This window comes from Megalops cyprinoides, chromosome 7 (assembly GCF_013368585.1).
Source record: "Megalops cyprinoides isolate fMegCyp1 chromosome 7, fMegCyp1.pri, whole genome shotgun sequence".
Taxonomy (NCBI): Eukaryota; Metazoa; Chordata; class Actinopteri; order Elopiformes; family Megalopidae; genus Megalops; species Megalops cyprinoides.
Genome location: NC_050589.1, coordinates 36,639,677 through 36,656,075, shown reverse-complemented (window position 1 = coordinate 36,656,075; position 16,399 = coordinate 36,639,677). Strand labels below are relative to the sequence as shown.

At 40.4% G+C, this 16,399-nt stretch overlaps 2 protein-coding genes across 2 annotated transcripts; both read right to left on the bottom strand.

Annotated features, from left to right (window-relative positions):
- Positions 1-2,045: 2,045 nt before the first annotated feature.
- Positions 2,046-3,962, bottom strand: rps26 (ribosomal protein S26). Its single transcript, XM_036533643.1, has 4 exons — positions 3,933-3,962; positions 3,171-3,348; positions 2,548-2,678; positions 2,046-2,136 (listed from the first exon to the last, which is right to left on the bottom strand). The coding sequence occupies exons 1-4, from the start codon at positions 3,933-3,935 to the stop codon at positions 2,101-2,103; spliced, it is 348 nt and encodes a 115-aa protein (XP_036389536.1). The 5' UTR covers positions 3,936-3,962; the 3' UTR covers positions 2,046-2,100.
- Positions 3,963-6,470: 2,508 nt separating this feature from the next.
- fkbp11 (FKBP prolyl isomerase 11) lies at positions 6,471-12,029 on the bottom strand. Its single transcript, XM_036534158.1, has 6 exons — positions 11,747-12,029; positions 11,401-11,463; positions 9,884-9,971; positions 9,370-9,403; positions 8,895-8,965; positions 6,471-6,699 (listed from the first exon to the last, which is right to left on the bottom strand). Exons 1-6 carry the CDS (start codon positions 11,861-11,863, stop codon positions 6,488-6,490), a joined length of 585 nt encoding a protein of 194 aa, XP_036390051.1. The 5' UTR covers positions 11,864-12,029; the 3' UTR covers positions 6,471-6,487.
- Positions 12,030-16,399: the final 4,370 nt, after the last annotated feature.

Genomic DNA, 16,399 nt, shown 5'->3' with positions numbered 1-16,399 from the left:
TCTATTCACACAGGTGGATGGAGGGGGTAGGGGCAGATGTTGGGGATTTTGGCTTCGTTTTGGCAGCAGTTAACTCCCTTTCTCTTAACCCCAGCCTGCACTCTGTACTTCTGGACTTGAGTTCATTCAAATCCCACACATGTATAAAAAATAAATAGTTTTATAAAAACTGTGAAGCAACCCTAGCTAGCAGCTCTTGAGCAGGAAAGAGGGGGTTTTCGCATCACTGAAATTACTTGGGATTCATTTTGAGTTCAATGTCTCAAAATTCTGTGAGAAAAAATTATATATATATATAACAGAGAAAGAAATCTCTTTACCTCAGATTTGTAATACATATATAACTGCCTCATTTTTTTTAGAAAAAGGTGTGGTTTTGGGGAGGTATTTCCTTTTGTTTTTAAGAGGGAGGAGTGTAACCCAATCTTCTGTTTAAGTTGTTTTTCATGTCCTATAAATAAAGTAATATTTGTTGTAAAAAAAAAAAAAAGACTTAAAAATCATTTTTCATGAGCTTTGATGCTTTGGGAATTGGCAGAGGTATCCCATTTCCCTGCCTTAAATACAGCACTCAGCTTTAGTCACAGTAAAAACATTTGACCAAATGTTAGCTGTTGAATGTGTACTTTACGTTTTGGGATGAATGTTGAACAAATTCTGCAACCTACTTGCACATGTGTATTTAGAAGCAGTCCTGTGTACAAGTGCCAGGGTCACAAAGAAAAACCCTGCACTGAATTCAAGTGAGGACAGTATCTAAGGTCTGACTGTATTTTACAATTAAGGCATTGTGCGCATTTGTATTTGGTTATCTCTAACACTGATGCTGCTCTGCCTTGCCTGGACAGGTTTTGATGTAACATTAACCACACTAATGGCAATTAAAAGTTAACCTAAAATATGAATTAACTCACACACTTTTCTCGGCTCAGAGGATTACTCTGTAGATTTTGGAGATGGATGTATAAAAGCTAAACACAAATTTTAATTCAATCCCAGCTGAGATAGCTTTCCTTATCCTTCAGATCTTCAAATACGAGCCTTTAAAATTATATTCCTTTGTCATATATAATTAATGGGGGACAAAGTAACTGAAAAGGGCATTTCTTCATCCTGGTTTGCAAGCACTTTCTCAATACACCTCAATATGTGCCTGTGAATACAGTTAGCTGTGACAAGTTAGTTGTCCTGCTGAAGGTAACCAAAAACAGTTGGGAAATGTTTAAAAGACCAATCCACTGAAGCCAAATGTCAGAGCAGTTGACTTTAATAACTCTAAGTTTTTAAGGCTCCCCTGATTGGACAGGATGCCCAGGTAAATGTAGCTCTGACTACAACCCTGAGTACAAAAGAATTGATAAAAAAAACTGTTTGATTCAGTTAATTACTAATAGATAGCAATTCACCTAGTTGTTCAAATGAACAGATTTAATTTAGGCAAGGCTGAGATATGCTATTGGACCAGATTATAAAATTACAAACTTCATCTTACTTGCATACATACCTCCAAGGGCACACTTTCATAAACAATTTATTGAAAATGCATTCCAAATAAAGACCACTGTTGAAATAATTCAATCTAGACTAAGATCTTAGCAGGATTGGAAACCAGCATCATAGCTGAGATCCAGTGAAGACCTGGGTGATTAGTGCAAAAGCAGGGTTGTAACTAGCCGACTCAATCCAGATCAAGGATATTTTTAACAATTATACAGGCATAAGAATCAATTTCCTTACCCTCAGTTAAACTCTAGGTCTAGATGTATGCATTTTATGCATTATGTAAACTATTGCAAGTAGACATATTTTAGTATGCAACAACCTGTCAGTGGAGTTTAATTACAGCTTTCCTTGATGTGTATTCTTGACAGTGCAGCCCGTTTCACTTGTGCACAACTGTACAAACGGCTCTACAGTAGCTTTCCACAGAGGTCAACTGCATTACATCTACTGTACAAAGCCTACAAGATGTGTGGTAAAAAGAAAATCCACATCCACCCATGAAAACAGGAAACTTTCTTATACCACAAGAAAGACAGCACAAGCAAGGTGTCCCCATCTTTTATTTTTGATTTTCCACAAAATTGTACATGGTCCACATCACATGGTTTTTGGGGGAGCTCTTTGGGGACCACCCTATAAAAAAGAAAAAAAAATCAGACAATCGGTCACAGCAACACTTGACAGTGACTTCTGACAGTCCTAACATGACCCCCAGAACAGCACCTGAAAAGGTTTTAACTAACCCCTCAAATTGTACCTTCTGTACCTTTTAACTGGATTTAAAAATCCCATATTCCCATCTGTCCACACACTACAGTGACATCAGACCACAATACATTACTGATGCAGGAGCAAGGCTTCACGAACACCATAACTGCAAGTAATCTGTTCTTACCACTGACCAAAATAAACCCAATAAAGATATCTCCCTAGAGTCGAACACTACGATTAGTTCATGACTGGTAACATTACGGGGTTTGTGAAGCCGCTCTCCCCCATCCCTAACACACATCAACGTGAGTTGCCATTGAGACAGTAACTTACACTGGGTCTAAAGCGGGGCGGTGGTGTGCGGTCTTTCCTTGCCTCCCGGGAACGGTTCCTCACCACCTTGCTGTGGATGGCGCAGCTCACGCAATAATGCAGTTTCACATACAGCTTGGGCAGAACATAGGCTGGGGTGGGAGAGACTATGTTAGACCAAACCACTGGCAAACATGTCACAAAGGAACCTGTCAAATTACCGGAACTGCCAGGGACTTCATTTAAATGACTGCTGGCACAATATGGAATTGACTTCAGTATGGAGCAAGAATGTTCTGCTAGTAAAATGTTTATTATAAATGGCATTTCTAAGTTTGAGGCTCCTTAATTGAACTGAAGGATCACTGCCTGCTCTTGCTGGAACTAGACGTGTTATGAACCTTAAGTTTCCAACGACTCCCACGGACAGTCCAGTGTTTGAGTTTCTACAATACATTTTTCTTGTCAAAAATGTTGGACACAACTGCTGCTCAATTCAAAAGAACGCCTATACTTCTTGCATATGATTGAAGACCCAAGTAACCACCCACTAGATGTTGAATTCTGCTCTGGGGTATGTTGCTCACTGTGCGGCTCAAAAGTTTGGCGCTTCTGTATGATCTGAAATCAATCCAGGCACTCACAGTCGAAGACGCTGGCCTCAGAGATGTCCCTGACGGCAGCCGCCTCCACGATGTTCCTGATGACGAACTTCTTGATAGCCTTGTCCTTAGGAACACAGCGGGCGCAGTTGGTACAGCGGATGGGCTGGACGTGCCCGCGTCCCTTCTTGGCACGGCCGTTGTTCCTTCTCTTCTTGGTCTAGGAGCACAGAGGAGACACCTTAAATACGGACCTCGGCTAGCTAACCGCATTCAACGAACATCTGAAACCCAGTTAAACACAGGCTAATTCAAAGACAGGCTGAGGAAGTATATTATTCACAAACGCTGTAGCCATGCTGCCGCTTTGAAATCAGGATCTTACTTGGTCAACGATAGCGTCAACCGAATGCGGCATTTCCAAACAAATTTACCAAGACACAGCATCGTCTTTCCGTTTATATCAGACACGCTATCTGCAATGTACCACCACTCACACGTATTATAGGGTAGGCTAAGGTTAGGTAGACATGGATATCTAAGCATTAAACTAGCTTCAAGGCTACGGCCTATAGCTAGTTCACCAACTCAACACTCCACGCGTTTGGTTTCCGATACGCTGTGTTCACAAAGCCTAATCTCACTACTGGTTTTATCACCTTTCAAACACAGATTACACTTGTATGGGATAGAGAATACTGTAATATATTCCTACGTCTAAACCTAAAAGGTTAACCGGCTTGATCGTGCTTAAATCAGTCTTTATACGTTTTGGGCCCACGTGCAAGTCCGGTCAGCACTCACCATCTTCACTACTGTAGCTGCAAAAGAGGACCGGAAGTCGCAACACGCATGGATTTATACCATTCCTCCGCTTACAGGAAGTGACTATCTGTTTGATCAAAGAAAGTGAACGGAACCAATAATCCATTTGTGTTAGCTATCAAAATATTACAATAATAGGATCTTGCATAATATTCCACACAAAGTGCATTTACCCTTGTATTTTAACGAAACACATCTTGGAACTATTTTGTCTCGACAGGATTACCGGGGTTAAGGGGCGTAATGCGGTTCCCCTAGGCGTAGGAGATGGATTGTCGTTGCTACTACGCTGTTAGAAATAATTAACGCTAAAATCTGTGCTTGTATTTGGCTTTCATTGAACCTAGTAGAATGTAGTTTACTTTTATACCTTTCGTTTTGACAGTTTTGGAACACGTGCCTAACGTATTTGTAACTGAGTATCTGTCACGTATACGATTCGTACCCCCACGGACATAGGTGGCGGCATCTGCTTTCACGTAGTATATATTCTTAATATTTGAGCTGAAGAAGACAACAGTCTGCTCGGTACTTAGCCGCGTTTTAACTGATACTTCGTTTTAGTATCACTGTAAAACACGTTTCTTACTCTGTATTGAACGTCGTCATACAGAAATGAAGTAGCATTTGATAGGAGTCAAAAACATCTCACCAATTTAGTTTTACTTTTATATTATCACGTAACCTATTTAATCAAATTGTAGTGAGGGCATGTGAGAAAACTTTGGTATTTAGGGGAAATTACACAGACTTTGGCTGGCTTTGAGGCATACGGTTAATGGGCACTACAGTAATGTATGAAATACATAATACAAATCCTGTTAGAAAAAAATGCTATGCTTTTTTAAGTTGTTTTCTTGGGAATTCATGTATATAATATGTAGTTTTGAAAAGAAAAGACTACATGAGTGAAAAAGTGTTTGTCATGTGTAAACTACATGACAAAGTGCCCCAAGGGAATAAATATTTGGCAATTTATATGGCCAGTGGAAACACAGTTGCATTTTCATTTTATGGTGACTTTTGTGACTCTCGGTATGTTTATATTAAGGAGGGTGATGCTGTTTCATTAAGAGAGTGATGAAGAGAGTCGTTTATGAGGTCGCCTCAGATAGAGTGAGGAAGGAAAAATTCATGATACAGGACAAAAAGTCAAAATGGTGAGGCTGGTGAAGCTGTATAGATGCTGAATTGTTAGTTACATACATGTAATATTGTGTCAGTATGAGAAACATTAACACAGTAGGTGCTGACATAATGTATGAATGTACGAATATAATATTCAGGAATACATAGATTTGCCAGATGATGTTTTGAAAATCATACTAAACCTTGAAAAACTGAATTAAATATAGAAGAGTGAAAATGATAGTTATTAGTTAAAATGAATTAAAATACTGAAAAATGAAAAGCCTGAATGAAAGTGTACCAATAAAATTAATTGTTCAGTTAAAAGGGTTTTCAGAAAAAAACTTTCCATAAACAGGAGGATTAATAACTGATAATAGATTTCATGGATATTTCATCACTTTAATGTCTGTAAAAATGCATTCTGAATACCTTCTAATATTGAGTTTTGAGGAAAAAATTACCCCTCATTACCACCACTCCACATGTGGTAGAAGTAATGCATAGTCGCAATTGACACTGTACTGCCAATATGTGCCAGGACCAAATTTCAAATGATCAAACAGAATATTGTAGTCTACAAACATGCTTAATTCCATATTTACCTGTGAAAAACCTTATGGAAGTAAATCACTTTCAATTGAAGTTGATTGAAACAGCTAGTTTTTATGTTTAAAATTGATTCAAATAACCCAAACAAACAATGCAGATGAAGTTGCATGTTATTCTTAGGACTATATAAGAAGTTTAACCTCCAACTTGTTAACAAATGGCAAATAATATAGTCATTACAAAAGAATATGATTTTGGGAGAACTTTGAAGATTAACAAATTGTACTTATTAAGCTGTAGCAGACAGAAATTCTGCATTTGAGGCCTATTGTATGATACAGTGAAACTACAGTGAAATTGAACTCCTATCAAGTGACAGGACATGATTCCGTCTCAGTCTCAATTGGACAGTCCTTTCTCACTTTCACCTCTTTCCTTGCTTTTTTACCAACCCCCTTCAAATCCCCTGGTGCTTATCCTTATGAGACAGTAACCTCATACCCAGAAAGTTTCAGCTTCAATTCATATTTGTCCAGGTGCAGTTGTAAATATAATCAAGGTGCTCAATCTAAATTTGTAAATACCCAGCTGTGTAAATTGATTTTGAGCTAAGTTGCCCTTCTAAGCATTAACTGGAAAGCATATAAAATATAAGCTTGTAACTGGCCTTGCATAAGGGTATCTGCCAAGCAAATGGTTAAATTTGCAATAAGTAGATACTGTCCCCACTGTTACATTAATAACAGGCAGAAGGTGTTCACAATTTACACACCCATTTCTACCATATTACACACTGTAAAAGTTGTACAAATACAAAAACACAATCATCCACACAAGTTGGTTAAAAATACTTTTTATTTCTTCTTTAACTTGCTCTTCTTGTCCTTTGCCCGCTTGTTTGACCGCTGGGCACTGGCTTTGTTGTAGAGGTACAGCCCTACGAGGCCCAGCAGAGTGGGCACCAGAGCCAGACACATGAGGGGCAAAATATCATTCACCAGCCGTTGCCATGGCGTCTGCTTGGTCAGTGACACCACCTCCACCTCAAACTCCAATGCAGAATCACCTGGACATAGGGCAGAACAGAGGGGCACTTAGCCATGCCAAATGCATCCTCAGTGTGCATCCAACATCATTGATAATTAAATCTTTTGTTATCTGTGTCAAATACATTACATTACATTTTTGTCATTTAGCAGATGCTCTTATCCAGATCGACTTGCATAGGCTACCATGTTTACGTTATCTGTTTATACAGCTGGATCTTCACTTCACTGTACCTTGCCCAAAGGTACAGCAGCAGTGCCCCAGTGAAGAATCAAACCACTAACCTTTCGGTTACGAGCCCTGCTCCTTACCACTACACTATATGGCTGCACTATGCTGAACTACTGTACAAAGCTATATTTATGCACTAATGAATGCACAAGCCCATACTGCAAAGACCCTACACACCTACTCAACAATGGGCTTGTCAAAAAAGGGCTTTGGCACCATGTATGTGTATTAAGTGTTTGCCAACTCTGTGAGCCCAGCTAATGAGGCATACTACACATGTGTACATCCACTAGCTCTGTTTGCTTCAGCATTTTATCACAGTCCAACAAATGTGTCATCATCACAATTCAAAATCCCACCATTTCTATGTTCACCAACACTTTTGATTAAATTGTCTCCATAAATCTACACTACAGGACATACAGTGAATGTGTACACTACAATGTGTATACAGTGGAGTTGTGATGTTGTGTAGCACTGTGTATGGATATACTCAGACACACACTTACATTTCTGCTAATTGATGATTTGGATGTGGTTACAAAATTATTCTGTTAATTAGCATTACAAAATGAGTGAGATGGCTGGCTACCTCCAGGGTAGTGCTGCTTATTCAACAATGTCTGTTCAAAGGTTCCATTTGAAAGTGGAAGGGAAATTAGCATGTAACACAAGATCCAAGACCCTACACAATTGACCTTAATACCAGTCAAGGAGAGATCTGCCTTAAAACTTGCATAATCTCTCATAAATGTAGCATAACTGTCTTGTGCATTTCCTCCTAGGTGGTTTAGGAGCAGCTGCTGAAACCTGAAGAAATACTGTTAAAGTGATGAGAATTACGATTTGGAAAAATCCTGGACGAAAGAGAGCCACTGATGTGTATGGTACAGCTATATCAACACACTGTTTTTCTCCTTTCTTTCTATACCCCAACCCATTCACACATTGCAACAGGCTTAGCCCATGTGCACACTCCATTAAATCCTATTCACACCCATTGTGTACATGGTATACAAACTGGTTGCATTCACAGATGCAGCAGGCACAAAGCCTTGACGTTCCTTTCAACAACTCCATTCAGTTATGCATTATTTAACAGCAGGTTTGCCAGCCATTGTGAAGTGTGTGTCTGATGGAGGCTGTTGCTATTAGTCTCACTTATGGACCTATAGTAAGTGCTACAATCCATCCTCCCTTAAAGGTAAGTATAGCTTGAGTACAGTGATGGCTTAAAAGCTGGAGACAGCAAAGGCAAAAGCTTTCTATTCATTGCTCTCCACTCATTTTCTTTTGCATTACTTTGTTAACAAGCATTTCAACCAGCCTGCCCTGACCCATCAGCAGGTAATTCACTCTCTCACACTTGTATCTCATGCACAGTGTTGCACAAAATTTGCATCCTTTTCTTCATGTCACGTTAAAGCATTTAAATAATCAGTTTAGTCACACCAACATAGTCATTAGAGAATGTTGGACATACATATGTGGCATCAATTGCACTGTAATTGCATATTGCATGTGGTTTAAGAGTGAAGAATAACAAAGATGAGCAAACAAAGAACATTTCAAATGAAATCAGTGCATTTTCAATGCAAAGGCTTCTCACAGTCTGTACAGATTAAAGATTTATATGCCATGAACATGCCCTGGTTGTGGGCACAGAGACCTGGGAGTAAATTTCACATTTACATTTATTCATTTAGCAGATGCTCTTATCTAGAATGACTTACAAAAGGTGCATCCTATTCATATTTTCTAAATATTCAGTGGATGTGTTCAAATGATGTGAAGAAAAAGAACACTACCACAATCAAGTGAAAGTAAATCAGCTGCTGACCAGTGCAGGTTATTAGATTGTTAGATCATTTAGCAAAACAATTCAAAAACGGTTGAGAATAATGAGTCAAATTGCTAGTGAAATTTCTGACTTTGAGTTCACATGCCATCACTGTTTGGATCCCACAGTGGGTGTGCTGGTACCTGGGATAGTTGGCGGGTAGCCACGCTTTCCATAACCCAGGTGAGCTGGAATGGTGGCCTTGAGTTTTTGCCTGGAAGACCAAACAGACATAACGACATGCAAAGCGATTGCCAAAAACTTGGTTCAAGCAGTTTATATCTCACATTTCCAGGCCTTGAAGGCCTTCAAAAGTTTCCAAGCATCAAAAGATATGCTAGATCCTCACGTCTACACTCACCATACCATCTATTTGGTGAATATTTTTAGCCTATTATTTGTAAATGTTAGTCATTGCTAACTGCGTGTTAAGTAGCTGCATTGCTGTGTAGGCTAAAATTGATGTAATTGAATTGAATTGTTGCTTAAAAAGGCACTGTTTTTAGGTACATGCAGTTATCTTATACCCTGTCATATCATTACTGTTTATTTTAATGGCAATAATGTATGGAAATTGTAACTTTTTATTTCTCCATTGACCATCTCCACGTCACTTACCCTAGACATACACCCAGCAAGCTTTGCTCCAGACCTGTCAAGAAGAAGACAGAGACATCCCATCAATGGACAGGATGGGAGGATGGCTGATACACAACTGCTTTTATATAGGCTGTTTGATGCAATTATCAGTAGACTTCAAAAAGCCTCTCCACTGGAAAGCAATTACAGCTCATGCTCATGTCAATGACTTATAGCTGAGTCACAAAGTAATACACACATCCACTTCGCTGCAGGTGCTGGACAGAGAAGTAGCGTTGAACAAGACAAAGAATGGAATGCCTGTATCCTGTTAGAATGCACCTTAAGATTTAAATGTGTTGCAGACGTACTTGTCTGCAAAACTGTTTGCACTGCGCTTTTATTCAAGAACAGGTTTGAGAATGTTCTAACAGTGTGGGGTCTATCCATACCCTTTCCTGTTCACATTGATGACAATTGCATGGATGGAGCTCGGATTTTCAGGATGTCATATGCAATCCGGAGAGAAGAAAACGGGTGTAAGTGATGTTACCTGAAATAACTGTCCTTTTCCCCAGCTCCACAACCAAGGGATCCCGGGAAAGAGATGAGTCAATCACCTTCCCATCCAGCAGCCTCCCCTTAGAATAACAGAGACGACAGGAATATGATTGTATATATGATTCTCTGTCCATCAGAACATACAACACAACCTGAAGCAGCCATTGTCCAAGCAACACTGGAAGTGATCTGAATCTGTAATAAATCCATTGACCGTAGTGTACATTGCTGTCTCTTCACCAGAACACCTGTCAGCCTGAAGTTTGGCACACTTTCACCACTCATTCTGTACTCATTTATGACACTGCTTACTTTGCTGTTAGGTGGCCACTGATTCATAGTCTTATATTATTATCGCTGGTGTACCTCTATGGTAAATATTTGCATAGTACACCTCTCAATCCACGGCAATGAGATTTTCTAATTCATTTATCCAGACAGATTTTTCTTGGTATGATTAAAGGGTGAGGAGTTGTATTAATTTAATGAAATAACAGGTGTTTATTAGTTCTTAATGTATATATAATGATTTTGTTTAACCTCTCTTGTGGTGTTTCAGCTTTCATAACTTCGTTTACATAATGCAGTGGCTTCTGTATGTGAGCACCTTTAATGTAATCACTGTCTGTAGCAATCTTATTGTCTGAGTCTACTAAATTCGTGATAGTAACAGGTGACTGATGTTGAGTTAATTGGTACTGTAAGTCATTCAAATAATCAGACCAACCAAAAATGTGAAACGCATAGCTGTCTATTGCAATAATGGGGACAAAGTTGGCTGACTAAACCATGTGTTTGCATTTCTAAACACTATATGTGGATATCAAGCATTTTATTCTCCAGTTATCTAGTTAACCTCGCAATCCGAATTATATCGGCTTGTAAATTTAGGATGCATTGATGTTGTATATAATATCTTAAGCACGTGTTCTTTTTTCCACATCAGTGGAGGTTTTCGTTGGCTAGCTGCAAAACAGTTCTGATCCCCACCGCAGAAAACATTAAGCGATCACTAAGGCGTGTTCCTTTTAGCTATACTTTCATTTTGCTGCTTCCAGTGACCCCTTACAGTTCGTACTCCCCAGACTACCTGAGCAGAATGGGTGCAGGTCTTCAAGAAAGCAACCTCTGGCTTCTCATTGTACACGCGACTTGTCAGAGTGCTGACGTGTTGCTACCCCCTTTGAAATTACAGCTGACTGCACGCGTGCAGACACCGAGCGAAACGCTAAAGCTGCATAGCCTGTACATCTCTGCAAGCAGTAATTCTTCTTAATACGCCCACTGACTCAAGGCTCAGTGTCTCCGAGTGACAGACCAGCGAAATAACATTAAAACGAAGCAGCATGCATATAATCATCGTTATAATCATTCTCGTTATTCACAGACGCATTTATGACCTTTGTGTCCACTGGGCGGTGCCAGGGCGTTGTATCTTAAAAAAAATTAAATACATAAGTGTTTCAATTGCTTGATTGTTTTTATCATTCCCAGATTCACTGTACTTACAGTATAGTGGATTTGCAAGGTGTCTCCCATTTCTGACGTTTCAGCACAGGATTCAGGTTTCACCTAATTCGGGGAACGGAAAGAAATTTGTTTAGGAAAATCAGTAGAAGCGAGTAAAGGAGAAAAGCTGACCAAAGTCAAACTGAAAAAAAGACGTAAAACAACGGTTTAACTACTTCTTACATCTTTAAAACGCCATATTCAACTAAAATGAATATGACGTTAACCAGATTACTTCGCAATGTTCTCAGGGTCGTTTGCTACGTGTCTCACCGCGGCAATAGCCTACGCGACATCCTCTTGATAGCCCGCTTTCAGGCTGCATTACAAAGTTCAGACTACTCACCAAAGTCTCCACGGTCAGCTCTTCCACAGCATTCTGCTCTTGGTCCGTCTCCTCTAGTGCTCCATAGCCGAAAACGGCGAGCAAAACGACTAGAATGAGCCCAGCTTGGACTTTCATTACACGTAAATAATAATGATTTAAAAAAAACCTCCGAATAAATTAGTGTCAGATAAATTTACAATGAAATTCAAAATAAATGAAAAGGGCAAGCCAGTCCAGACAACCACACGCTGTTTAGGTTGATGTGTTCAATACGGTGATAACGGGGCATCCGTCGCACGAACTTCTGTCCCAACACCTGGATATCCCCGAGTCCCCGCCTCGAAAGTCCGCCTGCATCCCATAAGCCCCTCCCGGCCACGACACAGGGTTTACCTCGATTCCCCTCAGCTGTCACGTCAAAGGGAAGTGGGTTGTATTTGTGCGTGAGCCAGTGGACAAGTCGCTCAATAATGATTGGAGCCTAGTTATCATGTAACTTGCCAGTGTTTATCTGAAAGGTGTAATTAATGTTCGAAGGGAATGTTTCCTGAAACGGTATTTTGTTATACTGTGGTTCTTATGTTGTTGTGTCTATGTGGCAGAAGATAACGATGCAACAAAATTCACAATGAAAATTCTTTTGTAAACAGTAGCCGTTAACAACGCCGCTGAAAGTTACGTGTATTTTACTGATGAATTACGAAGGTGAATGTGTAAAGTGAGATTTGAACTCGAACGTATCATTACATTTGTGCAAAGTTCTTTTACTTACTTTGACCACTAGATGTCGACAAAGGGCTATGTGTGAACACTGTGGCGTAAGCACACCCGCAAATGGAAACAATACATCTTGCTAGTCCATATGTGATCCAAAACCAGGGTGGATACTGATGTAGGTGAGAAGCACTGCGCCCCCATCACTATTAAAATCATCAGTCGTTTAGTGAGTACACGATGTGTTTGCAAAGTGCATAAACCAGCTAGGAAACGGTGGGGGCAATTGCTCTGTCGTTAGCTTAGCTGCGGTTTAGTGTTTAACACAGTTTTAAACGCGCATGTTGCGGAAGATGTCACGTGGCTTCTCAAACCCCCATAGCTGTGTCATGGGTACCTGTGGTTTAACCTACTGCTGAGGTTTCGCTTGATCTCGGTCGCTGTGTCTTCAAGAAATTTCATATCAGCCACTAGAGGTCACTTTCTGTGCGTATTTGCTTAAACCTGACACTGAGGTGGTTTGAAGGGAGACTAAACCATCTCATTTGCAGAATGACACCTTTTCAAACAGGACCCAGACCAAAATGCTTATAAATCGAGGGTTACAATAAAGTCGTAACTTTAGTTCCCCTTCAGACACTTCAATGACGACAGGATCCAGGAAGGATCTTCTTATTTATTTTTTGCAGGGAAATAAACTTTATTTTTGGCGGATGTGAAGTCAATTGTATAAGAAATATATAAGCCTAATAACAATTACAATAGTCTATAATATTTATATTACATCGAGGATCCAACTCGCAAAGAATCCTAAATTATGTCATTAAGTGCATTCTTGTTAACTCTATGTTCTGGCAGAGAATATCTATATAGACGGGCTCTGGTTCTGGGTAGATCTCCAACTTCGGGTTTCCAGACAGTTTAACTGCGAATCAGCTGAACCCGTGCGTGTTGTTACACAGCAATCACGTTTATCTTAACACGCAGGTGCGCGTTAAACTCGTGATAGTCCGGTTTAAGAAGTACAGCTCTAAAGTGCAGCTAAGCTAGCTGACAGAGCAATTGCCCCAATAAGTCTCCATCTTGACAACAACAACTAACAACAACAAAAGCACTTTTGTTATTTCCAACAACAAACAATTACAATTGTGCTTCAGTATAGAATTCCGAATTTCGGAGCATGTTGTCTGAGACGCTATTCCATATGCTTTACCTATGTTTTAAAGAATACATAGTATTACGTTTTTGTAATATCTGAGTTTCTAAATATCACACATCAGCATGTCACTGCATGCTGCAACAGTTACGGACAATATGCAAACCATCTGAAAACCAGAAAAATTATAATCCTACTCCTCCATGAGGATGTAGACTGGGGCAACTAAAGTGATAGAATTAGTGTTCTTAATATTGCTTTGTGGCCCAACATACAACCTGCAAGTCTCTGCACACATAGCTGTAGTGTTTTTGGGGTGCACTGGGTTACTAAGCCTTACAAACTGTTAATAAGCGCATTGCCAGTAGCAGCCAGTGTCAAAGCAAATAGCAGTGAGCTCCTCTCTGGGTAATGCAGTGTCTCTACCACTTTTGTAACCCTGAGGGGTGGGGGTGGGGGTGAGGAGAGAGAATTGAAGGGCTGATGATACATTTTTTTCAGTTGGGAGACTACACTTCTGTTCTGGAAACTATTAAGGCGGTTGGGTGCATGGGATGGGGGGGTTTGTGTAGGGGGTGGGGGTCCTGTTATGCAAGTGGCCCACTCAGCATGCAGGCAGGGTGTGTGTGTGTGCGTATGTGTGTGTGTGTGTGTTAGGGGGGATCTTGTGGTATGCTGTCCTCTCTGTCACCACATTGGAGAAGTAGCAGCCAAATGACACATCTTCCTTAAGGGGTCCAGGAGGCGGATGCTGAGGAATACCAGATGGGACCAGAGTGGGGACGAACCGATGAAAAGGTGCTGGCAATCAAATTCACACCCACGTATGAATATACATATGCACAGCTATGCATAGCTGTGGTCAAAGCCCGCCCTCCCCCGCCACCCTATTTCCATGTGCAGTGATACAGTGGGGATTTAACTGAGTCACTGCAGCCCAGTAGCCATGACACACACTGCAGTGAAGCAGTTTTACTGCCACCTATCATTTTGATGTCAGTGACAGGTTTGGCCAATCAAATTCCATGTGAGGTGATTGTCAGAAGTACACCAAATAGCCATTCCATACGTGAAGACCACAGGTAAGTATGATGGTCTTTGTGTGTATGTGTGTATATATCTGTGTGGGTGTGTGCATGTGTGTGTGTGTGGATGTGTGCATTTGAGAGACACAGGAATGTGTCAGTCTTCCTGTAAGCCACTCTGCTCCCAAACTGCAGCACATAAACATTCCTCTCCCTGTGTGTCAGCGTTGAGTCGTCGCCCACTGTCGCTGTAAAAACAGCCAGTAATTAAAACCAAAAACCCAGAACTGCTTTTTTTTCTTTGTCCTAAACAACATATTTTGGTGGAGAGCATTGAGACAACATGTCATTAATTCTAGGGACTTTCTTTGTGCTGGTCTGTTGCCAGCATCCCATGCATATGTTTTATCACACATAAACATAAAGTCAAGTGAACAGACTTAAAGACAGGTACATACACAGTCCTATGGTCAGGCACACTGATTCTACTGTAGATAAATGGCTGGACAGGCAAGCACAGTGACAGAAAGGTACAGATGCATGCAATAAATAGACATAGTTACAAACAATGCTAGAGAAAATGAGATCCGCTTAAACTTGTGAACCACTGAGTTCAAGCAAGCTCTTATAGTGTACCCAGGTTAATAGCAACAATATAAGAATATAATAACTACACTGAATAATTTTCAGTGCTGAAAAGTAACCAAAGGAAACAATAGATTAGGAATAACTGACAACAGAAAATATATTTAGTAACCAAACAGAATAACAAACATGACAATACTATCTTTTTCTCTGTCTTTCTCTTTTCAAAATAGTGTTCTTTGATTTATGATGCCTTAGGTGCCTCAATGTCATCAAAGGTTCCCTGCACTACATAAGAGGCACCTGCCTGACAAGCAGTCATGTACCTGTATAGGATCTGTTCGTGTCACTGTTTCTGTGATTGACACCTGTGATCTGAAATTTTCCTAAGCTGATGGCTAATGCTAATGGATAGCCAGAGTAAATGTGCATTTTATCTCTGTGTCCGTTATAGTGATGATTCTGACCTCATTGTTGCTTTGTGCTTAATTTTAAATGAGAAATGCAAGCAGGAATAAGATTTTCCTGCACAGCATTATTAATGAATTTCAGAAACTGCTGAATCTGAGATTATGTGCCAGTAAGTGTGGGGAAAAAATGAAACCCATGCTTGAATTCATGACACAATGTTGAGGATGATGCTCCATTGTGGTTAGATCGAATGCCCCCTGCTTCCTTCCTCCCCCTGCACAGAACCACATGCTTTCTCATCATTCAGACTGCAGAAGCTGAGCAGCAGAACAGTGGGAAAAGTACCTCTGAGAGAGGGGGGAATTGGAACGCTCATGAGTGTGTCATTCCAGAATGCAGTAAGTGAAAAAATGAAACATTACTGTGACACTGTGGTGTGAAATACTCTTGACAAATTTTTGGAAAGCGCTTTTTTTCCTTGAGGGAGCTTGAGAGTGCACGGAGCAGTGCCGTTTGTTCTGTTGTACTGCAGGCTTTTCAGATGCACCAGTGATGAAGATGTCACTTTGGTCATTGTGGAGATGGATGGTTATTCTTGGGGTGAAACCATCTGCTAAAAGGGGCTGTGGCTGCAGTGGGACACTATGACTCTGTCTGCTTCCCAGCTGCTGCCTCCAGGAACATGTACACCCTCGCACATGCACGCGTGCACACACGCACTTACATGCACGCACACATAATACATGCAATACATCCTGACTGTGTCAGTGGACAGTGGAC

Bases quoted from the DNA above. Each gene is read 5' to 3' on its own strand.
- rps26 (XM_036533643.1), bottom strand. The intron at 2,679-3,170 runs GTGAGTGCCTGG...CTCCCACCCCAG, and splicing joins TGAGGCCAGCGTCTTCGACT to CCTATGTTCTGCCCAAGCTG. The intron at 2,137-2,547 runs GTAAGTTACTGT...TCTTTTTTATAG, and splicing joins CGCCCCGCTTTAGACCCAGT to GGTGGTCCCCAAAGAGCTCC.
- fkbp11 (XM_036534158.1), bottom strand. From the start codon at position 11,863: ATGAAAGTCCAAGCTGGGCTCATTCTAGTCGTTTTGCTCGCCGTTTTC. The intron at 9,404-9,883 runs GTAACATCACTT...TCTTCTTGACAG, and splicing joins GAAAAGGACAGTTATTTCAG to GTCTGGAGCAAAGCTTGCTG. The intron at 6,700-8,894 runs GTACCAGCACAC...CCCTATGTCCAG, and splicing joins CTACCCGCCAACTATCCCAG to GTGATTCTGCATTGGAGTTT.